The sequence below is a fragment of the Talpa occidentalis genome, unplaced genomic scaffold (assembly GCF_014898055.3).
Source record: "Talpa occidentalis isolate TD23 unplaced genomic scaffold, MPIMG_talOcc4v2.1 talOcc4.13, whole genome shotgun sequence".
In the NCBI taxonomy this organism is placed as follows: domain Eukaryota; kingdom Metazoa; phylum Chordata; class Mammalia; order Eulipotyphla; family Talpidae; genus Talpa; species Talpa occidentalis.
Genome location: NW_023601322.1, coordinates 137,830 through 161,641, shown reverse-complemented (window position 1 = coordinate 161,641; position 23,812 = coordinate 137,830). Strand labels below are relative to the sequence as shown.

The 23,812-nt window shown below is 64.9% G+C and overlaps 1 protein-coding gene across 3 annotated transcripts; it reads left to right on the top strand.

Annotated features, from left to right (window-relative positions):
- The first annotated feature begins 1,279 nt into the window (after positions 1–1,279).
- SLC66A2 (solute carrier family 66 member 2) lies at positions 1,280–23,266 on the top strand. Of its 3 annotated transcripts, XM_037508382.2 has the most exons (5): positions 1,280–1,521; positions 5,957–6,090; positions 19,132–19,348; positions 20,226–20,447; positions 21,489–23,266. In XM_037508382.2, the coding sequence occupies exons 1-4, from the start codon at positions 1,319–1,321 to the stop codon at positions 20,431–20,433; spliced, it is 762 nt and encodes a 253-aa protein (XP_037364279.1). In that variant the 5' UTR covers positions 1,280–1,318; the 3' UTR covers positions 20,434–20,447; positions 21,489–23,266. The 3 variants fall into 3 exon arrangements, with proteins under 3 accessions (XP_037364279.1, XP_037364278.1, XP_037364281.1); XM_037508381.1 differs by lacking the exon at positions 21,489–23,266 and having other exon boundaries at positions 20,226–21,221; XM_037508384.1 differs by lacking the exons at positions 19,132–19,348; positions 21,489–23,266 and having other exon boundaries at positions 20,226–20,287.
- The last annotated feature ends 546 nt before the right edge of the window (positions 23,267–23,812 follow it).

Genomic DNA, 23,812 nt, shown 5'->3' with positions numbered 1-23,812 from the left:
GCCCCTGCAGCAGTGCGGCTCCGCCCCAGGCTCCCGGCCACCTCTCTGCCTGGCCTCGGCCTTGCGCCTCCAGGCCCCTGTGGCTGCCGCACAGACTCCTGCGCTGCGCTCGCCGCGGGGCGCGCTGTCATCCCCCGCCTGGGGCTGGGACGGGCCCTGCGGCTCCCCTCGGGCCTAGGCAGGAGCCGGCCGGGCAGCGGCAGGGCGGGTAACACCGCCGCGCCCGGGCTCTCGCGCAAGCCCGGGGGAGACCTGGCAGGGCGGGTGCGTGAGGGTCACCACGGCAGCGCCCGCCAGGCCACCGCCCAGGGCCGGGAAGGCGACCCCAGTGCAGGCCCCTGCAGGCCCGCGGGCCCCGCTGAGGACAGCCCTGGGCCGCTGGCTGCCCCGCCCGCTCCCGCCGCCCGCCCGCCCGCCCCGGCCGGGCCCGCCCCGCAGCAGGGCCAGGCGCGCGCGGACCCGCATGCGGGGCTCCCGGCCGCCCGGGACGCGGCCGCGCTCGCGCCGGCGCCATGTCTGCGCGCGCCGGGCAGGTGGGGCGGCCACGTGGGCAGCGGCCCCGAAAGCAGCGTCTGCGCGCGGGTGCTTCCAAGTCAGGCCGGGGGTCAAGCCGCCGCCCCCCGCTTCCCTCCTGCACCCGCCGGCGCCCCCCGCGCGCCTCGGGGAGGCCCCGCGCGCCCCCCGCCGCCCCCACTTCCCGCCCCGCGCGCCCCGGCGCGCGCTAGGACCCGGCGGCGGCCCGTGGGCGGGGCTCCAGGTATTGTGACGTCGCAGGGGCGGGCCCGGCGCCCGGACAGACGGACGGACGGACGGACGGACTGGCGGCCCCGGCGTGCGGCGCGGCGGCTGGTAAGGGCCGGGTGTTGGGGGCCCCTGCGCGCCTGGGGGACCCGGCGCCGTCCTCGGGCTCGGGACGGGCCACCTGCCCCCGCCCGCCGCCCGCGCCCCGCTCGGCCCCCCGCGTCCCCGCCGTGCGCCCCCCGGCCCCCCGCCCCCCGCCCCGCCTCGCCTCCGGCCGTGCGGTCCCCGCGCGGGTCCAGCGCCCTCCCCGGGGCAGAGCGCCCCGCGGCCGTGCGCCCCGCGCCTCTGCTCCCGGCGGGGGCCGCGGGGCGCGCCCAGCAGGCCTGAGCCCCAGCGCCGCGACCCCGCGCGCTCCGGCGCCCCCGACCCGCTTCCTGCCTCCCTGCCTCCCAGGCCGGCGCCCCAGGACCGCGCGCGGCGGCCGCGCGATGTGGGGGTGACGGCCCGGGCGCCATCCAGCAGCCCGGGAGCCCGGCCGGCCAGGTGGCCGCCTGCCCGCTGGCGCGGGGCGCTGGCCATGGAGGCGCAAGGCTTGGATTGGCTCCTGGTCCCGCTGCACCAGCTGGTCTCCTGGGGCGCGGCCGGGGCCATGGTCTTCGGAGGGGTGGTGCCCTACATCCCCCAGTACAGGGACATCAGGAGGACCCAGAACGCCGAGGGCTTCTCCACCCACGTGTGTCTGGTGCTCCTGGTGGCCAACATCTTACGGATTCTCTTCTGGTGAGTTGGAGCGAGGCTGATGGAAGGCTCCCCGCGAGATGGCTTCTTTTGGGGGGGCTTCTGCTGGGGGAGAGGTGGGTGGGAGCGATCGTACTTCCTAAGAGGCTGCAGGGTGGGCTCCAGCTGGGAACTCCCAGTGGAAGCTGCGGGCCTGGCCTGGGTTCCTGGCTGCTTGGCCTGGGGCTGTGGGAGGGAGCAGAGAGCAAAGAGCGAGCGGGTGGATGGGTGAGCTGAGCAAGTGGACCGCTGGCCAGGGCCAGCGGTGGACCCCGGGCGGGTGGACCCCAGCCCCCCTCCCAGGGGCCTCTGGCGCTGACGAGGTGTTTTGGTGGTGGTTGTTTTAAATGGGAAGTTCACTTTCTCGGAAACACTTGAGACTGTTTTCTTGCTCCTCCCAGGCCAACTTCCTCTGATTATCACTAGCGTCTGGTAAGGAAATTGACTTTAGCTTTAAAAGGTTCCTGAAGCTAGATGTGGAGAGGGGGCTCTTCTGAGGAAATGAAATGGCCTCTTTGCTCTTCTGCAGGGCCGAGAGCCCGGAGCCGCCTTTCTCCGGGGCAGCCGGGCTCATCTGCAGCGAGGGCGCAGGGCAGGCCCTCATCCCGCCTGGGGCCGCTTCGGCTGGGACTTAGTGCCCTTGGCGTGTCCTGGCATTTGCTGAGTGACTGTTAAGTCAGCTCGTGGAGGCCCGGCTTGCATGAGGCAAACTCGCCCCCCTGCAGGGTGGGTTTCCTACATTGGGGGCGGCACCCCGCCCTGTCGTCACACCCCGATCCAGGTGTGACCCCTTTGCATCTGTCTGGCTCTGACCACGGCCTGCGGTCGCTCTGAACGAGGCCACTCTGGCCCCCGCATGGGGGTTCCGGGTGCACTGCAGCAGCCTCGGGGAGCAGCCCCCCTGGATGTGTGTGGGGCCCTCCTAGCAGGACTGGCAACGCCCCCTCCCTCCCCGGGGTGTGGTGGGTCACCCCTGCCTGGATGGAGGCCAGTGGGGTCTGGTGGCCCTGGGGGGTGGCACGGCCGGGCGCTTCCACCGCAGGAGCGCTTGCTCAGGCAGGAGTGCCGCCGGCTTGGCGTCGGTCAGCACCTCAGAGGGGCCCCCTTAGAGGCCCGTCCCCGGAGGCCAGTCACACAGAACTGCAGGAGCCTCATCTCCATCTCAGTGTCTGGTTCAGAGAAGCCAGGACTTCTGGCAGCATCCTCACTGCCGGCTCTCAGTGCCCCACCAGGCCGGGCGGCAGAGCCGGGGCCAGCTCCCCCGTGGACTGCCGGGTGTGGCACATCCGCCTCTTGTGGGCCTGGGCTCTGCCCACCGCGGGCTGTCTCTATGCACCCCTGTTCCTCGCGTCCTGACCCCCCCGGCTGCCAGGGGCTCAGGGCCCCTGTGCAGACACTAGGCCGCGCCTGCCAGCATCCAGACTTAAGGACTGGGGGGTGGTGGCAGGGCAGGCCGGGCGCTGCCTGGGGCACTGGCCGTGCAGCTCACCGTGGCTGTGCTGGTGGTTCACATGGAGAAGCCCCTCAGACCCGGCTCCTCTGGGACGCGTCGCTGACGTGGCCCCTGCCCTCCAGCCCAAAACCCCCTGTCCATGGGAGGCAGATGCGCCCGCCCGGCCCCTCACTGATGACACTTGTAACCCTCTGTCCCAGGTCACCCTGCTAGAGTTGAGGGGTTCCCTGTGCCTGACATAGGCCGGGCGCTGTGGGATTCGTCCCCCGCAGGGGGCACACGGGGAGCGACCACCCACACAGGAGGGGTGAGGTCCCTGCCTCAAGCTGCCGCCTGCCGGCCCACCCCTGTCGGGAGCCCCGGCCCTCTAGCTGGAGGCACAGGTGTGCAGAGAGCTGGGGGGCCCCTGTCCCGTGCGAATGCAGGGTTTCCACACCCGCTTCATGCAATGGTGTCATCCTTTTGCAAAACTGGCCTTCACCAGCTCAGGCTCGTGAAACGCTGACATGCAGGGTTTGGCCTCAGTCATGTCAGAAATCGGGTGCAGGCCTGAGTGACGTGTCACAGCCTGGAGCTGCGGGGCGAGGCGCCCCAAGGCCTCCTGACACCCCCTGGGGGTGAGCACTGCACCCCCAGTGGGGTGGGGACAGTGGCAACAGAGTTATGGCAACACTGTAGCAAATGTGGCCACCATGTAGCCAGAGGGGTCTGGCCTCTGAGAAATGTGGTGACATTGTATCCGAAAGGTTAGAGTCATTCTGACACCCAGGCCCCGCTGTCCTGCGGCTGGGGGGGTAGCTCCGTTAAGGGCACCCCAGACCCCGCACGCCTGCCTGCTCTGAATCGGTTCTGCCGTCCGCCGCATCAACACAAAACATACGAGACTTTAATGAAAAGGAGCTTTAATGCAATTAGTGAACAATACAGGAGAGACAGAGAATCTAGTTTCTAAATCAGGCACCCAAAGTGACCCGTCCCGTCATGGGTGAGAGTCCACACAAGCAGGACTGGCCCAGAGCAGGGCCCCAAAGCTGCCACCCGTCGAAGGCATCTTCCCGCAGGGCCCCACAGAAAAGGATCAGAAACAACCAGACAAGTCAGAGAGGAAAAGAGCAAAATCAAAATAAGGTGAAAGCCGCCACTGTCCCCTCCCCACGGGTCTCTCACCCGCATCTGCGTCCCCCCGTCCACGACCACAAGACAAGCGCAGCTTCTTCACGCGTCTCTCGGCTCCACGGGCCTCCCCCAGGTCTCCTCCTGGCTCCATCCTGCTCCCTCCTTCCTCAGTCTCCTCCTCAGCTTCTTCTCCCCCTGCTTCGCCCCGCCCTCCCTTGGGTGGGCAGGAAACCTGGAACCCCCCTTTCCTGGGGACCCCCGTTACAGCTCCATACCCCGAGACCCTCCACGCAGGAGGGAGTAGCCCCACACAGGGAGCTTGCCGATCCCGCCGCCCACCCCGTGCAGCTGTGCTGACCCCTGCGCGGCCCCTCCAGGCTGGCCCTCCGCCCCTCCCGGCTCCACCTCATCTCCATCCCGGCCCTTCTCCCATGGAGGAGGAGGCGGCCAGAGAAATAGCAGCCCCCGACCCAGGTGCCCTCCGCAGGAGGGAGTGTCCCCGGGGCCTGCCTGTCTCCAGGCACAGGCCGCAAAAGGCTGCTCGCTTTGCCTCCTCGCCAGCTCCCTGGGCCACTGTGACTGGGCCGGAGTGGTGCTCCCTTCACCCCCACACCTGCGGCTGGACTGGGCAGTGCTCTCCTCGCGGGGCAGTGCTCACGGGCGGGGCCGGGCCAGGCCTGTTTGGGGGTGCTGCCTGCCAGCTATCAGGAGGTCCCCAGGCTGATCAGAGCCTGGCCAGCTGCTGGCCCCGGGGGCCCCACACAGGGCGTGGTGCCTCCTCCTGGCCAGCTTTTGCAAAAGCTGTTTTTTGTTGTTTTTTTTGTTTTTTTTTTTTTTAAGATTTATTTATTTATTTATTTATTTATACAAGCACTGGGCACAGTCAGAAGCGCGGGAGGGTGAGAGAATCCACCAGAGCCAGAGCGGGGAGCAGAGCAGGCAGAAGGACGAAGCACACTGCTGAGGGGAGCAGCGGGCGGCAGGAGAGGTCTGCGCGCCATGGGGGACCCTCGCCGGTGGCCGGGGATTGAACCGGCGCTGCAGAGGCTGCGGGCAGCTTCGCAACCCAGCGCCCAACTGCTGCGCCACCAGGGAGGCCCTGCAAAAGCTGTTTTGCTCTGATTTCTCGACATCTTTCCGTCTCACAGCAGCAGCCTAGTGGGGCCTGCGCTGGTCTCTGTGGCCAGCTCTCCGGGTGCCCACCTTGGGGGGTTCCAGGCCAGCTGGTGGGAGCTGGGCTGCGTGCTTGTCTGTCTCCTCATCCTCTGGACAAGTGGGGTCACTGCTGCCCGAACCCCCTTTCTGGATGTGCTGACCACCAGCTCAGGCCCTGTATGTGCCCTCGGGCCATAGCCTTGCTGTGCAAGCTGGAGTGGGGGGCCAGGAGAGGTGGGGGTGTGGCTTGGAGGTGGGGGCTCTGTGGGCCTGGGTCCAGGGCACGGCCAGGCTGGCATTGCGGGCAGTGTTGGCCGCGGCCCTGGGAACTGGGGTCTTCTGAGGGGCAAAGCGGACACCAGCTATGGCCTGGGGTGCGGCCTCGGGGAGCTCGGGTCCAGGGCACTCCTGAGAGAGAAATCAGCAGGAGGGCTGGAGGGGCCGCGAAAGACAGTGGCCTCGGGTCTGGGTCAGGGGGCATTGGGCCTGGGTCTGGCATTCGGGCCTTTGTGTGGCACTCGGGGCTGCCCAGTCTCTGGTGGGGTGGAAGTTTGGGACGCCTGCTGCTTTGCCCACACTGGGCTCCGGGCCTCACAGGAGGCCAGACTGCGAGCCAGTAGACAGCCGGGGAGGCTGGGGTCGGGGGCTGCTGCCAGGCGGGCGGCTTGGCGGGTCCCCGGAGGGCGCTGCCCAGCCTGACGCATGTCTCCCCAGGTTCGGAAGGCGCTTCGAGTCCCCGCTGCTCTGGCAGAGTGTGGTGATGATCCTGGCCATGCTGCTCATGCTGCGGCTGTGCACCGAGGTCCGCGTGGCCAGCGAGCTGAGCGCCCGGCGCCGCTGCTTCGCAGGTGGGTGCAGTGGGCAGGGGGGCCGGGCGGGGCCGGTCAGGTCTGGCACCTGTGTTTGCTCCTCCTGCACATCCGGGCAGGCAGGAAGTGCAGCTGCGGCCACATGGCAGCTGGTCCCGGGGCTGTGAGGTCTGCTGGCCACCGTGCCGCCGTGGCTCCGGGGCCCCCGCATCGGCCAGGTTCTGGGTGGGACCCTGGGTGCTCCCCTGCCAGCCCCTCCCACGGTGACAGCGCAGCAGCCTCTGCCCAGAGGGGCACTTGCTGCCTGGGCGTGCCCTGCCCCGGGCCTGGGCCCTGGGAAGCAGGTCACCCGCTGCCTGCTGCTGACGGCTCTGCCGCCTCCCTGGCACCCCCACGCCCAGGTGCAGTAGGCGTGGCCAGAGTGGTTGAGAGGCACCCATCGCTTCCTGGGATGGAGCCAGGCCCTGAGCCAGCTCTGCTGGGTGGGGGCCAAACACCCAGGGCTGGGCGCTGAGGCCCCAGGCCAGGCTCTGGCCCCGTGGGGGCGGGCGGGCCCTGGCACGGAGCCGGGCGCCAGCTGGGGCGTGAGCCCTAGGCTGAGCCCCAAGATGTTGACTGACCTTGTTGCAACAGTCACCCCTACATGCACCTTCGCCTGCTTTTCAGCAGGGCTGGTGCTGGCACAGGCGGTGAGCGGCAGGCTGGCGGGGCTGGCGAGCCTGTGGCCGCACCCCTGGACTCAGGAGAAGCGCTGTGAGAGGCAGGCCACGGCCGTCCTTCCCGCTGGGGAGCCCGGGCTGAGTCAAAATGGCCAGTCTAGCTCCGGGGAAAGGACTGGACTCCAAATTTTACCAGCAACCTTTCCCGGTCACGGCCCCACATGTCCCGGAGCCTGTGACGAGTCACTTCTCCTGGCCGGGGTGCGGTCCTGATGTCCCGAGGCCCTCGGTGGGGATGGGGACGAAGAGGGTGACCAGGCCAGGCCGCAGGTGCCCGGACTTCTGGAGCAGCTGTAGGTTCTTGAGGCCTGCACGGCCCACACTCTCGACGCTGGACCCAAGGCCGGCGTCTGCATGTCCCTGTCCTCGCGCCCTCACACTGCGTGTCTGTCCCGCTCACCCATCGGAAGCTGGCGCGGAGGCCCAAGCTCCAGACAGGGAGGTCTGGGAGCTGCCCGGGGCCTGCGGCCATCCTACTGGCAGCCTCTGCCGGCAGCCCGGGCGGCCCAGTCCAGAGAGTCCAGCACCAGCGTCCCCACGGGCGGGGCAGCCTGGACTTACTGTTGCGCTTTCCCGCGTCTTTACAGTTGTTTAATTCTGAAGGTCGCCAGTTCAACTTGGAGGTCAAGTTTAAAGAAGCAGTGGTGGGAGGGAGGGAGGGAGGCCCTGCGACCGGTTGGCAGCACAGCCGGAGCCCACCCTGGCCTCTCGGGGACACCTGCGGGAAGGGGAACCTGCTTCCCTCCTCCCGCATTTTGAGCGTTCACTGTCCCAGTTTATTCTTTTTTTCTTTTTCAGTTATTCCCCTATCGCAAAATTGGGATCATTTCCAAGTTAGCACCAAAGTTTTAAACATTCCTCCTTCCTCTGGGAGGCCTTCTCCACGCCTGCCGGCCGCAGAGGCCAGCCTGGGGTGGCCGCACTGGCTCCGAGCCGGCCTCTGTTCTGGAAGACCCGCCGCCGGCGGTGGGTGGCTGTGCGGGACGCGGGTGGCTTTTGTTGCTACTGTGGACACAGAGTAGGGGCCGGGAGGGCGGGGCGGGCGGGCCTGCCTCCTCCGTTCCGGCCGCCCCTCTGGCAGCGCCGAAAGCGAATCCCAGACACAATTCTGTCTGGAGCCTCTGTATTGAGCACCTCCGCAGGCCAAGCATCAAAACAACCTCGGCACTTCATCACCCCTTGAAGCTGAGTGATCCCTCGCTCTCCACTGTTTGCGGGTTCCTGCTGCCGCCCCCTCCTGGTGTGGGGCTCCTGGGCGGGGCTCGGGCTGCTCTGTCTGCTGGGCCGTCTTTGGAGGTTTTTGACCTTCCCGCCCCTTCCTCCTTGTCCGGTGAACTGGCACTTTGTCCCAGGGCGCCAGCAGGGCCCACACCCGGGGGTGCTGGGCCGGCAGGAGCGGGGCCCAGGCCCGGGGCTCCTTGCTGGTGGCATCCACAAGGCCAGGGCCTGTGAGGATGCTCAGGGCTGGAAGCAGGGCCTGGTCCCCTGCGCAGGCCCAAGTGCGGGCCTGGTGCACGGCTTTGCGGGGCTTGCCCAGCCCGGCCCTGTCGGGAGCAGCGTGCCGGCTGCGCACCTGCTCCACCGGGCGCGGCCCCCATACAGGCCACCCCGCTGTCCGGGGAGTGATGTGTGGACACGGCCGTCTTCCTCTCTATTTGCCGGTTCTCAAAACCGGTTCCCTGGGACCCTGCGCCCATGGCCACATTTGTTTTTATTTTATGCAGAATGTGTGGACTTGACGTATTTCACGAGCTCTGCCGGCCGGATATTCTGGCTGAAGCCCTGGCCCGGCCGTCGGAGCTGCCCTGAGCTCTCGGGGAGGCCGGCTGGACCAGGGCGCCTTTCTCCCAGGAGTCCAGGCGCCTGAGTGGTTTTGGACACAGTGTCGGGGCCCAGGGCGGCTGTGGGGTCGGGGCTGGGTGGGAGGCGTTGAGGGGCCGGCGTGTGCTGGCGGGAAAGGGACCAGGGCGAAGCCCAGCCCTGGCCCGCACCCCCTCCAGGGGGCCTTGCTGTCTCCGGAGGTGCCAGTGGGTGGCGCCGTTGGTCTAAAGCGAGGGACGCAGCGACGAGCGGAGAGGGCTGCTGGCCGCTGTGAGAGCCCGGTCGGCGCGGGGGGGCAGGGGCTGTGGCCGGCGGGCCGCGGGTTTGTGAGACCCTCCAGGTCGCTCTCCGGGCGCCGGCCGCGCCCAGGGCTGGTGCTTGCCTTCAGCGACTGCCTTGCAGATTCCCCGTGTCCAGCTAGAGGCTGCACCGGGCGAGGACCCTGCGGCCCTGCCGCGCTCCGGGCGCGCCCCCTCCGCCCCGGCCCCCGCTGGAGGCGCGGGTGCGTCACGCGGCTCCCCCAGGCCTGGGGAGCGGCCCCACCCTGCGCGCCCGGCGTCTGGCTGGCGGGAGAGGCCGAGCGCCCGGCACGCGGCGCCGCCCCAGCTTCGTGCCCTGGATCTTGGACGCCCGTGAGGGTGGGCTGGCTTCTGGCCCCAAGTGCCTCCCCCGGCCCCAGGCACCCGCTGGGAGAGGCGCGGAGAGGCGCGGTCTGGCGCGAGACCGGCAGCGCCGACGGCCGCAGGGGCCGGGAGGAGGCCGGGCGGGCTCGGCTGCCCGCGCTGCGCCGCCCTGTTCTGTCTCCTTCCTCCGCCCGCCCTCCCGCTCCTTAAATGTGGCTGCAGGTAATAAGGACGGGGAACTCAAAGGCCCCCGCGGCGGTCGTGTCCGGGTAGGTACCGCTGCCCGAGCGCCCGCGCCCCGCCCGCGCCCCGCCCGCGCCCCGCGCCCCGCCCGCGCCCCGCGCCCCGCCCGCGCCCCGCGCCCCGCCCGCGCCCCGGCTGCCCGCCCCGGGGGAGGCGCAGGAAGGACAGAGGGAAATGATCCGACGATCCGTTTCGTTACGTTTGCTTCAAATTGTTTGAGCGTTGAAGCGCGGGCGCTGGGCTGGTTCCTTAGGTTCGCGGGCTTTGCTCTTGGCGCGGCAGAAATGAATTTGGTGTTGCGTGCTGCGCGTCCTGCGACCTCGCCGACTGGCTCTTCCACTCTGGAAGCTTCCCGCGGGGGCCTTAGGAGCTTCCACGCCCTCGGCTGTGCGACCCGCACCTGGAGGTGGTTTCGGGTTTCCTTTCCAGTCCGCCGCTCCCTCCTGGGCCCGGCGCTGTGCGCGGCCGTCCCGGGTTCTGTGGAGCCCTGCTGGGTGGCCGCGAGGGCGGGCGCTGGCTGGAGGAGAGCCGCTGCGGGCGGCCGGGGGCCGCGCTTGGCGCTGCTCGGCGGGTCCCCGCGGGCCCGGCTCTCACCAACCCTGCGTTCTTGGGCCAATCCCGTCCGGGCGTGGTGTGAACCCCCCCCCACGTTGCCACATGGTTTGCTAGTGTTGTGCTGAGGACGTTTGTGTCCATATTACAAGAGATTTTACTCTGCCCTAGTGATGGCTTTTGTTTTATATCGGAACTGCACTGGCCTTATAAAATAAATTGCAACAGGGAAATGTCCTCTTTCTTTTTTGTGAAGGGTTGGTATCAGTATTTTTTTTTAAGATTTATTTACTTATGCATACCAGAACTGGGGTGTAAGCCAGAGGGGGGGGTAAGGGTGAGGGGGTTGTGTGTGAGAGGATTCACCAGAGGCAGAGAGGGGAGCAGAGCAGGTGGGTCCACTGAGGCACACAGCTGAGGGGAGCCGCGGGGAGACAGGAGGGGTCTGCTGCGCCCTGTGGGTAGCTCCCTGGCTGGGGATCGGACTCATGCTGCAGAGGCTGGTGGTAGCTTGATAGCGCCGGGACTAACTAACCCCTGCGCCCCCAGGGAGGCCCTGGTATCAGTCTTTTATTACTTAAATTTTTTCTTGACATATATTTGGTCTACTGCATTGTGTAAATTTAAGGTGTACAACATGTGGATTTGTCACCTTGTGTACTGTGAGATGCTAGCACCTCTGTCACATCACTTACCACTTCTTCGTTGTTAGAATAATTGAGGCAATAGTCTCTTAGCAACTCTGATGACTTTAATACGATGCTGTGGATTTTTCACTCTACTGTGGATGACATATTTTGGTCTTACTAGTCGCAGCTTTGTTGAGTCTTTAAATGTTGGCTGGAATTAGCCCACGAGATATTGGGCCTGGGCTTTGCTACCCGCCTCAACAGTCTGGAACACAAGGCCAGTCTCTCCTCCTAAGTGCACTCGGGTTTTCTGTTTCTGCCTGGCTTAGTCGTCCTGGTTTCGTTCTCGGCACTTGTTCCTTTCATGTCCGACCTGCTTGCCGCCACGTGCCTGCTCTCTGTGGCCTTCATGGACCTTCTGCGGTGGGTGCTGATGCCCGCTCTGCCCCGTCCAGTCTTCTCATCCATCATTTGGGGCCCCCCCATGTTACTCTTCCTTCCCCCTTTGGTCATTCTGGCTAAAGATTTGTAAGTTTTTTTCCAAGAAGACTGTTGGTTTTATTGATTTTCTATATATATTGTTTGAATTCTCTGTTTCCACACTAGTATCCACTATTCCTTTCCTTTTGCCTGCTTTGGATTTCATTTGCTCTTCCAGTTTCTGAAGGCGGGAGGTTCGGTATTGGTTTGAAGTATTTTTCTTCTCTTTCAATACCGCACTTAGAGCCATAGTGTCTTTTAAAAAAAAAAGATTTATTTTTATTTATTTATGCATACAAGAGCTGGGGTACAGGCCAGAGGTGGATTCACCAGAGATAGTGGGGAGCAGAACAGGCAGAATGACTGAAACCCACTGCGGAGGGCAACAGCGGGGAGTCAGGAGAGGTCTGCTGTGCCATGTGGGTTGCTCCCTGGTGGGCTGGGGATCAAACTCATGCTGCAGAGGCTTCGGATTGCTTGACAGCGCTGTCTTTAACTCCTGTGCCACCAGGGAGCCCCCCCCCCATAGTTTCTAGGGGCTGCTTTAGCTACATTTTATACGTTTTGGTATGATTTTGTTTTTATGAATCTTAAAATCTTTCAAAATTTCCCTCATCTTTTCTTTTTCGACCATTTTGTTATTTAATTTCCACAAATATTTGAATTCTCCAGAGTTTCCTTCTGTTGCTGATTTAACTCCACTGCATTATTCCAATCATTTTAAGCCGAGTTTTGCTTTATGGCCTCACAGCTGGCCTGCCCCAGAGGCTGTCCCGGAGACCGGGAGCCCTGCTGGAGGGGGTTCTGGCTTGAGTCGTCTCTTCTCAAATCCCCTTGTCTGGTTGTCGCTGGGAGCGTCCACCCCGTGCACGAACCGTGTACATTAACCTTCCCCATCGGTTTTAATTATTTGCTTCTCTTTCCATCTTTGTCAGTTTTGCTTCCTATGTTTTGGGGACGAATTGCCTCTTTTGTCAGTTTTAAATGTCGGTCAAGTTCTAGTATTTTTCGTTGTCGTTCTGAGATCAGTTTCTTTCTGATACCCACAGAGTTGCTGTGGCGGGGGGCTGCAGGCCTATCTCTTTCCATCCGCGCGCTTCTAACTTGCTCGCTCCTCCGAGGACAGTGTGTGGCGCCCAGATAGCACCTCGTGAGACCCAGGGCGTTCCTCCTGCGGGTCTGCCCTGCGATTGTGCTGTGAGCCTCGTTCACACTTCCTGCCATGATCGTATTCCTGGACTTCGGCCACTGTTCTGTCTTTTCTGCACTTCTCAGGCCTTTTTACCACAACTGTGCCTCCTTTGCTGTTTTCTTTTGTGTTAAGCAAATGTTTTCTAGTGCAGTGTTTCATTCCTTTGTGATAATTTTAATAACCCTCTTACTTTCTTAGTGGTTGTTCTAAGACTTACAGTGTGTATCTTACCAGAATCTACTTCAGAGTTGCGCTAACTTAATTTTTCAGTCAGTCAGGAGAGGGAACAAGCAGAAATCTGCCTGCGCTGCTGTCCGAGACTGTCCGAGGCCGTGGCCACCGCGGGGGGCAAACTTTTATCTTTCAGAGTCTCGTTTAATTAAGAGAAGGAGGGCCTCCCCGGGGGCGCAGCGGTTGAGCGCTGGGTTGCGAAGCTGCCCGTGGCCTCTGCGGCGTCGGTTCGATCCCCGGCTGCTCCCCGGCCACCAGAGGAGGGTCCCGCATGGCGCGCAGACCTCTCCTGCCGCCCGCTGCTCCCCTCAGCAGTGTCCTTCGGGCCTTCTGCCTGCTCTGCTCCCCGCTCTGGCTCTGGTGAATTCTCTCACCCTCCCGCGCTTCTGACTGTGCCCAGTGCATGTATAAACAAAACAAACAAACAAATAAATAAAACATGCCTCTATTAAAAAAAAAAATCTTAAAAAAAAATAATAATTAAGAGAAGGAAGTGCTAAGTACAGCAATCTACATACACACGCAGTGGAATATTATTAAGTCATTAAAATGAACAGGGGTAGGTAGCGCGTAGAATCACAGCATAGAACTTTCTGGCTAGTAAGAAGCAGCAACAGCGGCAACAACAAAACTCCTGACTTGTCTCATTAATTGGGGCGAGTATGCTATGCGGGTGGATGATGGCGGGCAGGGTCCTGAGAGCCGGGAGAGTGAGAAGGAACAGGCGTCTGTGGCCGTGTTCAGGAGGACGCTCAGTCAGTCTCCTGCTCGGCTTGTCCTCAAAGCCATTCGTGGTTGTGTTTAGGCCTCAGGTTTATTTTTTAAATTTTTTGAAAATTGATATTTTACATCAGCTTGCTTTCTTTTCTTTCTTCCTTCCTTCCTTTCCTTTCTTTCTTTCCTCAGGGGTAGTCCCCATAGAATTCCCACCACCTCACCCTGCACCATCCCCGTAGTGCTGGGCTCTTCCCACCCTGTTTTGATCCCTCCCCTCCTTGCAGAATGTTTCTGATTTATAGTTGTCTGTTTTGTTTTGTTTTTTAAAGTGATATTATTTTTCCCTTAATGCCTTATTTGGTTTCCCTAAATTCCCCCTATAAGTGAAACCATCGGATATTTTTCTTTTTCTTTCTGACTTAACTGAGCATGGTCCCTTCTAGCTCCATCCATGCTGCTGCGGATGGCATGAGTTTATGTTTTTTGATGGCTGAGTAATATTCCAGTGTGTACATGGACCACATCTTCTTGATCCAGTCATCTATTTTTGGGCATTTGGGTTGTTTCCAAGTCTTAGCTATTGTAAATAGTGCCGCAATTATAAATACCCCTGTGTTTGCAGGGGTACAGGTGTTCTTTTGAATAATTGTTTTTGTGTCCTTTGTTTCTGAAGCTGAGATCAGAACCGTCTGCCCTCGCTGCAGCCCAGGCCGCGCCCTGCACCTCCCGGCTGGAGCCCCGTGGCGGGGGCGGGGGTTTGCGGGGTGCTCCTGGTGTTTCTGTGGTTCCTTCAGGCTTGATCTGGTTTGAGGACGTGCAGAGACACAGCTGTAGCAGACGCTGGTCCCGTCTCTGCCCTCCGCGCAGGCCCATGCTCAGCTGGTGGCCCCGGCTGCGGTGACCTCCCGGGGCAGGGGGTGCTCGGGACCGGCCGTTGACACCCACAGAAGCCTGCGGCTTCAGTGCAGGCGGGGTGTGAAGGGCAGCGTTTGCGGGGAGACTGCGTCTCCATCATGTGTGGGTTTCTCTTCTCAAAAAAAAGGAGACGCTGGACGCGGCGCGCCTGGCGCTCAGGCCGAGGCCCTTCGGGCTGCTGGGCGGGGCGCGCTCGGGGACCCCGTGGCCTGGGCGGGGCCGGCGTCCCTCTTCGGGGGCCCCCAGCGGCCCAGCGGCGCGGGGGGGGGGGGGCGCTGGGGGTCCGCCAGCGGCGGCTCCGGCCTCCTGGAAAGGCCTGTGGGTCGGCGCGGGCCGGGGGTGGGCGCGCGCTCTGGGGCCTGGCGACGCCCGCATCGGGGGCTGCGGCCAGCGGGGGCGAGGGCCCGTCCAGGCCCAGCCGGGGCCGCCGCTGCCGGCCGGGAGGGCGCGGTGCGCGCGGCGGAGGGGTGATGTCCAGCAGCCTGGCCTCGCCGGGGCGGGGCTGGGGGAGCGGCGGGGGCGGCCGGCAGCCTCCCCGGACACGGCCCCGTCGGGCGCCTTCAGCAAAGCGCTGCGGGCGGGGCGGGCGGGGGGTCAGGCCTCGGCTGCCCCGTCCCTTGGGCTTGTGCCCGCGGAGCGGCGGCGGCGCTGTGGCCTCGCTGTGCGCGCGACCCTCCGACCCCCCGACCCTCCCACCCTCGCCGGCCCAGCCCCCCGGGGCGGCGCCCCAGCCCATCCCCCCCGCCGGCTCCGCCCCCCCTGCGGGCCGCGGGCCTTCCCCGGGCTGGCTGGTCAGCGCCGCCCCGCGCCTCCGCCCGCGCCCGAGCGCGCTTCTCTTCTCTCGGGTGGAGCCGAGCGCGCACCGGCCGGACCCTCTGGTAAGCGCTGCCTTCCGCGAGGCTGCAGCCGCCTCCCAGCCTGTGCCCGCCGCACCCCGCGCCCCTCGCGCCCCGCCCGCCCCTCGCGCCCCACCGCGGCTTCCAGGCCCGGGCTCTGGCCGTGCCGAGTGGGCCTGGACGTTTTGCCTGCTGGGACAGGTTCGCGGTGCGTCGCCTTTTGTATTTGGCGCGTCCTCCCGGATGCCGCGCCCGTGCCATCGTGCGCTGGAGAAGGAAGTGTTTTAATCTTTTGCCAATTTAAATTGTTCTTAGTGAGTTTTGAGTTTTTCTGTATTTTGGACCCAGGTCCACACGGCGCGCACACACAACGTGCAGTGTTTTCTCCCACTTCATGGTTTGTCTTGTAATCTTTTCTGTTCTTAAAATATTTTTTCTTTTTAAAGATTTATTTATCCAAGAACTGGGGTGCAGGCCAGAGGCGCGGGAGGGGGAGAGGATCCACCAGAGACAGAGCGGGGAGCAGAACAGGCAGACCGAGGAAATCCACTGCTGAGGGGAGCAGCGGGGGACAGGAGAGGGCTGCGCGCCATGTAGGTCCTCCCCGGCGGGCCAGGATTGAACCCGCGCTGCAGAGGCTGTGGACGGCTTCCCAGTGCTGCGCTCAACCGCCTGCGCCACGAGGGGAGGCCCTGTTCTTAAAGTTTTTTGTTGTTTATTTATTTTGGTTGGTCTTTTAATATGATCTTTTGACAAGAATTTGACTTCGGTTTAGGAAATCCATCTTGCCCATGCCTTTTTTGGCCCATGCGTCGATGCCCCAGCTCAGAAACCCTGGTCTCGGCAGGGCAGCCCCTGCCGGCCTCGCAGCTTCAGGCTCTGCCTCTGGGCCTGTGACCCGCTGGTGTCACTTCCTGCTCAGGAGCTGGAGTGGGGTCCGGCTTGATGACTGCGCCCATGTGTCCTGAAGGCCTGTGCACCTGTGGGGGGCCGCTGTCCGCATGGGGCTGCTCCCAGGCTGGTACATGCCGTGGGGCTCCCCACTGGCCCGTCTGACTGTGGCTTCGGAACACACTGAAGTCGGCCACAGCTTCCTCCCTTGTTCCAGGCCCTTGGCTTCTGCATAAGGATTTGATATCAGCCCGTCAAGGTCACATTAGGACATGTTAAGGTTCTGACTGGGGTTCTGTCTGGGACCTACAGGCTGGTTTGGGGAGAGTCGGCATCTTCACAGCGTGGGGAGTGCTGGGCTGCCGGCCTGTGGGTGTCTGAGAGCCTCCCCCCCATTCCCAGGACAGCACCCTGCCCCCCAACCTGGGATTCGGTGTGGCAGGCATTGCTTCAGGGTTGCTTTGGGGCCGCCAGTGGGAAGAGCCTGCCCCGGGCAGCGGTCACTGGAAAGTTCACTGCTGGAGGAACAGGCTGGTCAGGTGTGCATGGGGGCCCTTGGGAGCCGCCCGGCTCCCCCGACACCCTTCCCCATGGCTTTGGCTTGGCCACAGCTGTGCCTTGGGTGAGGGGCTGGGGTGGCCCAGCCTCAGGGCTTCCTCAGGCAGTGGCTGTGGCCAACACCCTGGTCTCATGCGTGGGCAGCTTGTCCCCAATGGTCTCGTGTTCTTGGAAAGTGTCGCACATGGGGGCCTCCCCGGTGGCGCAGCAGTTGAGCGCTGGCCTGTGAAGCTGCCCGCAGCCTCTGCAGCGCCGGTTCTATCCCCGGCCACCGGAGGAGGGTCCCCCATGGCGCGCAGACCTCTCCTGCCGCCCGCTGCTCCCCTCAGCAGTGTCCTTCGGTCCTTCTGCCTGCTCTGCTCCCCGCTCTGGCTCTGGTGAATTCTCTCACCCTCCCGCGCTTCTGACTGTGCCCAGTGCTCGTATAAATAAATAAACAAATCTTTAAAAAAAAAAAGTGTCGCACATGGCCCTGCTTTTCCGGTGTCGCCGGGACCGTCCGCCGCTGTGATAGAGAACTGTGGCTTGTTCTCCTGTGTGGACCTTAGAGCCTGTGACCTTGCGGAGCTCACCGGCAGGCGGCAGGGGCCCTGGGTGTTTCATGAGGAGTGTCTCGCCCGTGGTTCTCTCCTTTTCTTGGTGTCCTCTCTGGCCTGCGCTGCCGGCGCCGTCCGGGCCGTGGGGGGCATCCCTTCGTGAAACGTTGCTGTGTTGGGAGCAGGACGCGAGCGCCACCCTTTCACGGAAATTTCACAAACGGAGGTGCTGCTCAGGGTGGGGTCAGGCGCCTGCAGCTCCCGCCCAGGGGTCCTCTGCGGCGCGCAGGCCTCCTGGCCGCTCCCCGTCCTCCCGCCGCCCCGCCCGGGGGTCTCGCGGCTGCCCGAGGCCGGCCCGCCTGGCGGTGCGCAGTTCTGCCTCCGCCTCGGCTTGCGGGAGGGGGCCATGGCGGCGGCCCGGCCGGGGGCGCTGGGGGGGGCGCTGCGGCCGTCCGTCCGGCCTGTGGAAGCCTCCGCGCGGCTCGGCCGCTGGCACCGCCCCGGCCGCGACCGCGCCCGGAACCGTCCGCGCCTCCTTTGCCGGCCGGGCTCGTGGCGCCTGCCCGGGCACCGGGCGCGTGGCCGACCGCGAGGGCGTCGGCTGCGCGGGGCGCGGGGCAGTGGGCGCGTGGGCCGCGAGGCCCCTTCCCGCCGCCCCCAGCGGGGGCTTCTCCTCCGGAGCTTCTCCGCCCGCCGCCCGCCAGCTGGGGAGGAGCGGCCCCGCGTGCCCAGGCGCGTCGTGCCGCGGGGCGCAGGGGCGCAGGGGCTCGGGGCGGGCGGGGGCGCGGGCTGGGATGACCGCCGCTGCCTGCGCCCAGGCCGGCCTGTCAGGCCCCGATCCCGAGGCAGTTGGAGCCCCGGCGGCAGGCGCTGGGACGCGGGGCGCTGTCGCGGGTGTCGGGCGCGCATGTGTCGGGAGCGCGCCCCGCCGTCGCCACCTGCTGCGGACGCGCCTTGGGCGGCCTTGGTCGCTTTGGGGCTTTCTGTCACCCGTGCGCCAGCGGCGCTCCAAGGACCCGGCCCAGGAAGGCTCTGGCAGGCGCCCCGACCCTGCCTCCTCGGCCGCTCAGCGCGCTGGTCTCCCAGCACACCCAGGTGACCTCGCGGTGTCTCCCCACCCCTAGCTCGGGCAGGGACCTTGCTGTTCGGAGACGCCAAGGCACACGCTGTCACCGCTGTCTGGACGCCCGTGTGCGTGTGTCCGGCAGTCCCCCTGGCCTGGCACAGGAGACCGCTCCCCGCTGGCCCTGGGCACCCAGCATCAGCCTGCATGGAGGCTCGTGCCCTCCTGGCGACCTCAGGCTTTCAGGCACACGTCCTGCCCGACCCCACCTACGCTGGGTGCCCGGGTGTTCTCACTTGGGGCAGGACGCACTGCCAGGCTTGGGGGCTAGGAGGGCTTGGACTCCACCCATGTCCAGCCCCTGCAGCGCCCCAACTGGCCTGCAGCCCTTCCTGGGGCTTCTTTTCAGTGGGGGCCTCCCCAGACTCCGCCAGGACTGAGTGGGACCTGGTGCTCGCCCTCCCCGGCACTGCAGAGCTTGTGCTGAGCATCCCCTTTGTGTGCCGGCGGCAGAGCCCCACTGCAGACTGGGGTCTCGGGACACACCCGTGACACCCTCCTGCGCCTCGTGCTGAGAACCTTCTCTTGTCCAGCCCTCCGAGGGCTGCGCACTGGACAAGGATCCAGGTTCTTCTTAGCGCGTTCAGCCATTACGTGGGTCCCGGAGGCCTGGTATGGCCCGGCGCTGCGCTTTTCCGTGTGAAGGTGGAGACATGTGGGTGAATAGTTCACACGGGGAAGGGTGCGAGTTCTGAGCCGAGAAGAGATTCCAGGGGCTCCGACGCCCTCGGCTCTTCTCCGCACATGCTAGGGGATCCGCGTCTTCCTGCCGAGGTGTGGTCTATGCCCCTTGAAAGTGCAGTGGTCTGGGGCGGAGGGTGGCAGGCCCTGCGTCTTGCCCACCACCGCCCCTGCCCCTGGCCCCAGGCCCGCCGCAGCCCCTGCCCCATCCCCGCAGCCTCTTCCGGATGCCCGCCCCATCCTGCAGGCCCCGCACCTTGCCCCCCCATGCCGGCCCTGCCCCCGGCCCCACCCAGCCCTCGCTGACGCACACCCTATGTCTCTCCCGCCCAGACTTCGACCCGCAGCACTTCTGGCGCTGGAGCAGCTTCAGCGACTACGTGCAGTGCGTGCTGGCCTTCACCGGCGTGGCCGGCTACATCACCTACCTGTCCATTGACTCAGTCGTGTTCGTGGAGACGCTGGGCTTCCTGGCCGTGCTGACCGAGGCCATGCTGGGCCTGCCGCAGCTGTACCGCAACCACCGCCACCGCTCCACGGAGGGCATGAGGTAGGCGCGGCGCCAGCCTGGGCAGGCCCTGAGCTTGCGATGAGGGAGGGGCGCAGCCGCCCGCGCCCCCTGCCTGCGGCGATTGCTCAGGGAACAGTCTGCGGGTCCAGTGCAGGTGGGAGTGGGGGGCAGGCGAGCGCCCCGCGGGATGCGACTTTTGGCTCTTGCAGCGCTAGCTAGTAAGGGTCGTTCCAAAAGCTTCATGTTTTTTTTCGCTGCCTTGGAAGCAACGGCAGCTTCCTTTTGAATGTTTCATTATATTTATTTATTTTCTTCCAGTGCTGTTCATTGTGGGCAGCGTTTGACTTCTCAGGGGTAGCCTCGAGGTTCTCCCGTCACCCGGGGTGCCCCGCCGCCCCAGCTGGCGCCCCTTGTCTCCCTGACCTTTGTTGGGTGTCTCCATAGTCCACACCCCCGAGAGACCCCCATGTTTATCTTTCCTCCGTGCCACCCGCGTGGCCACAAACAGCACATTCTGGGTGGGCAGCACCCTCGTGTCCATTGGCCACGGTGCCGGCCACTCGTCTGCTCCGGGCACTGGGGCTGCTCCATGTCTCAGCGCATAACAACTAGGTATTTTTTTAAGGGGAAATCCTTAAGAAATCTCTCTGACAGTTGCTTCAAGACAGAAAAGGTGTACGCATGCCCGTGTGCATGTGTGGTGGGCATGTGTGAGTGTGCAGGCGGTGGCCGGCCCTGCCCTTCCCGGACCACCAGCCACCCAGAAAGTGCATGAGGCCGGCGGGCACTCGCGCCACCCCTATGCCGCACGGCCTCCTGTCCCCGTCACACAAGGGCTGGAAGGACAGACCTGGCCCGGCCCCTGCCCCCTGGGGCGCCTGCCCTGCCCGGCTCATCCCCTGCCATGTGTCCACAGCATCAAGATGGTGGCCATGTGGACGAGTGGCGACACCTTCAAGACAGCCTACTTCCTGCTGAACGGCGCGCCGCTGCAGTTCTGCGTGTGCGGCTTGCTGCAGGTGCTCGTGGACCTGGCCATCCTGGGGCAGGCCTACGCCTTCGCCCGCCACCCCCCGAAACCTGCTCCCCACGTGGCACACCCCACCAGTGCCAAGGCCCTCTGACGCCGCTGGTGAGGGTGAGGACTCATGACCGCTGCCCGCAGGCCTGGCCTGGCTCTGCGCTGCTGCGGGGCGGGTGGCCACCAGGCTATTAGGTCTCCACGGGCCTCTGTGGGCTCTTGGGCGGCCAGGGCGGGTGCTTGTGCCTGCTTTCCCTGGGGCCTCTCTTCCACATTCTCCCAAAACACCAGCGGGAACCTGGAGCCTGCGTCCCAGGAGGCGGTCAGGCAGCTGCAGAGGGGCCAGCGGAGACTTGTGGGTGCAGCGGGTGGCAGTGGCCGAGGACAGGAGTGGGGCTGGCCGGGCCTCCCAGAGGGGAAGCTGCAGGCACCGCAGTTGTCTGGCTGGAGTCAGCCTTTCGGGGCCTCCGCGCTCCTTTCGGAGGGGGGGGCCACCCTCCTGCGCAGCCTCCTCAGGGAGATCGACCCGCCCATCCCTGCTGGGGGTGCGGAGCGAGACTCCCACCCCCACCTCCTGCTGGATCTGCGGGTGCTGGCGCCCCACGGCCAGGGCTGGGCTCACCTCAGCCGCAGGTGGGGCCCGGCCCTGGCACAGATCGCAGCTGCTGCGCTGGCACCACCCAATGGGGGAGGGGGCCCGTGGCCAGGACAGGGGATGCCAGGGCCCTGCGGGGAGCCCCGGTAGCTGCTACTGCCCTGACCTGTGGCCTGGCGTGACCTTGAGGGTGCGGGCTCTGGGGTGGCCCCCGCAGCGCCTGCGTCTAGCCCGGGAGGCAGCCTGACCACACTGGCCGCCGCGGTGCCCTCCCGGCTTTGCACCAGCGTTGCGGCTGTGCCGGGCTGTGCCCTGCTGCGCCCTCCTGTGCCCGGCTGTGCCCCGCAGCCCGCGCCGCTGCCGCTGGGCGCGCTGTCCCCTGACAGCTTCAGGGTTTCCCTCCGCGGGCAGCGGCGCCGGCCCGGCTGTGCCAGCCTGGGGTTCTGCCGTGCAGGGCTTCGAGCTATTCCTCCTCCTGGGTTTTCCTCAAAAAAATGAATATGTGAGTGAGGAGTCTGTCAGTTCTTTGACCTCTAAGATGCTTTGGGAATGTTTATTTTTAGAAACAGAGGGAGAGGCCTGAGCAGCACCGCCTGGGAATTAAAGGTCTCCGTGGCAACCACTGCCCGCGGGCTGCAGCAGCTGTCAGTCATTGAGCCGGCCGGTGGGGTCAGAGTGGGTGGGACACAGCCAGGGCTGCCTCCCCTGTGGGTCCCCAGGGAAGGGCTGCCCGGGCCCTGGCCTGGTGTCCCTAAGCAGACCAGCCTGAGGTCAGCGACCGGGGTCTGTGCCTCCCCCCACACACACCTTGGTCTCTGCTGGCTCACATCTTGAGGGGCCTCCCTCCCACCACTGGATACTTCCAAGGATGCAGGCCCCCCTGGCTGTGCACCGGACAGTTTTGTGTGAAGCAGGGGCCCTCTGTGCTAGGCGAGCTTCCTTACTTCACAAAGAGCGCGTGTGGGCAAGATAAACTCACAGAAAATACACAAGTGCACTTTTCCTCAAACCCTAAATGTCTGATTTATTGGATGGCTCTTCCCGGCCAGCATTTGGATGTGGGAACAAAGGTGACTCTGCTTGGGCCCCTGAATGACTGGGGCCACCTCATTTGAGCCTCTAAGGGTTTTGAGCAGGTGAAGAACTGTGTGCTCTGCCCGGTGGAGCTTGTGTACACGGTGGAGAGCTTGTGTGCGCGGTGGGGCTTGGGTGCACAGTGGAGAGATTGTGTGCGCGGTGGAGGGCTGGCAGGTGCGCCCTCCCCACAATGCCTGATGCACCCATCTGTGTGTGGGTAAGGGCGGGGTGCCTTTCCCTAAGATAGGGCGTATGTAATGGGGCCTCATGGGCAGGTAATGGGGGCATCAGGTGGCTGACGCTGACAGCATGCTCACTCCTGTGCTGACCTGTCCTGAGGAGCCCCAGAAGCCCAGTGCGCCAGTGCAGGGAAGGGTGAGGGGTAAGGAGGTGGGGAGGTGGCCTCTCCCGGTTGTGTTCCAGGGCAGGGAGAGGGGCAGCCCAAACCCCACAAACCTGCCTATTCTAAATCGGTTCTGCCATCCGCCACAAAACATGAGACTTTAATGGGAAGGAACTTTAATACAATTTGGAAACAATACGGGAAAGGCAAAGAGTCTAGTTTCTAAATGAAGCACCCAACGTGACCCGTCCCCTCGTGGGTAAAACTCCATCCAAATGGGATTGGCCCAGAGCAGGGCCCCAGAGCCTGCCCCAAGTCTAAAGCATCTTCCAGTGGGACCCACAGAAAAGGGTCAGAAACAACCAGACAAGCCCGGAAGGAAAAGAGCAACATCAACATCAAGATACAAGCTGCCACTGTCCCCTCCCCACGGGTCTCTCGCCCGCATCTGTGTCCCCCCGTCCACGACCAAAAGGCCGGCGCGGTTTCTCCACGTGTGTCTCGGCTCCACGCGCCTCCCCCAGGGCTCCTTCTGGCTCCATCCTGCTCCTTCCTTCCGCAGTCTCCTCTGCAGCGTCTCCTCTCCCTGCTCAGCTCCACCCTCCTTGGGTGAGGCAGGGAACCTGGAACCTCCCCCTTTCCTGGGCACCCCCGTTACAGCTGGACACCTGCAGCCGGGTGGGGGAGGACTGGACGGGCCCTGGGCTCATCCCCACGCCTGACCTGGCCCTTGAAGAGCCAACTTGGTTGGTTGGTTCATGGCGATGGGCTGTGTGTCCCCCTGTACAGGAGGCGGCAGTCTGCCCCACACTTCTCAGCACGGGGTGAAGAGTGGGGTGCAGGGGGCCCCGGAAGACTAGCAGGTACCCAGCTCGCGCTCACCCCTTCAGGTGCCAACACTCTGCCCTCTGCCGAGGACCAGACGGGGCCAGCTGACGGGTGCGCAGGGGCCTGCTGGACCTGGGTGTGCGCCAAGGAAGGGGGGCTCTGGCCGGGAGAGGGGCTGGCGAGAGGCTGCGGGTCGTGGGGGTGCCGGGCGCGCCACCCCGACAGACAGCGCGGAGCCGGGCGGGGCCGATGCGCGCGAGGCGGCCCTGGGTGCCTCCACTTAATGCAGCCCGCGCGTTTCTTGGCCGCCGGCGAGGCCTTCCTCTCGGTCCTCTGCTCCAGGCGCGCTGCCGCCGCGGGGGGCGGGGGGCGCGGATCGCGCGCGGGCCGAGGAGGGGGAAGGTGAGAGCCGAGCCTTGCGGAGCTGCTGCGGGGGCGGCTCCGCAGAGGCCAAGCCCCGGCCGGGTCCCCGCGCTGCCGCCCCTGCCAGCGAGGGAGCCCCGAAGGCCGGCGCTGCGGGGGGGGCCTCGGCGGCGGCCCGGCCCCCCAGCCCGCCCTCCCGGGCTCCCCGCGGCGCGGGCGGGACCTCGCCCGGCCCGGCTCTGCTCGTTAAAACTAAAAGGCGGGAGCGGCAGGGCT

Coding starts and splice junctions, on each gene's coding strand:
- SLC66A2 (XM_037508382.2), top strand. CDS start 1,319: ATGGAGGCGCAAGGCTTGGATTGGCTCCTGGTCCCGCTGCACCAGCTG. Junction 1,522..5,956: donor ATCTTACGGATTCTCTTCTG/GTGAGTTGGAGC, acceptor ATGTCTCCCCAG/GTTCGGAAGGCGCTTCGAGT. Junction 19,349..20,225: donor CGCTCCACGGAGGGCATGAG/GTAGGCGCGGCG, acceptor ATGTGTCCACAG/CATCAAGATGGTGGCCATGT.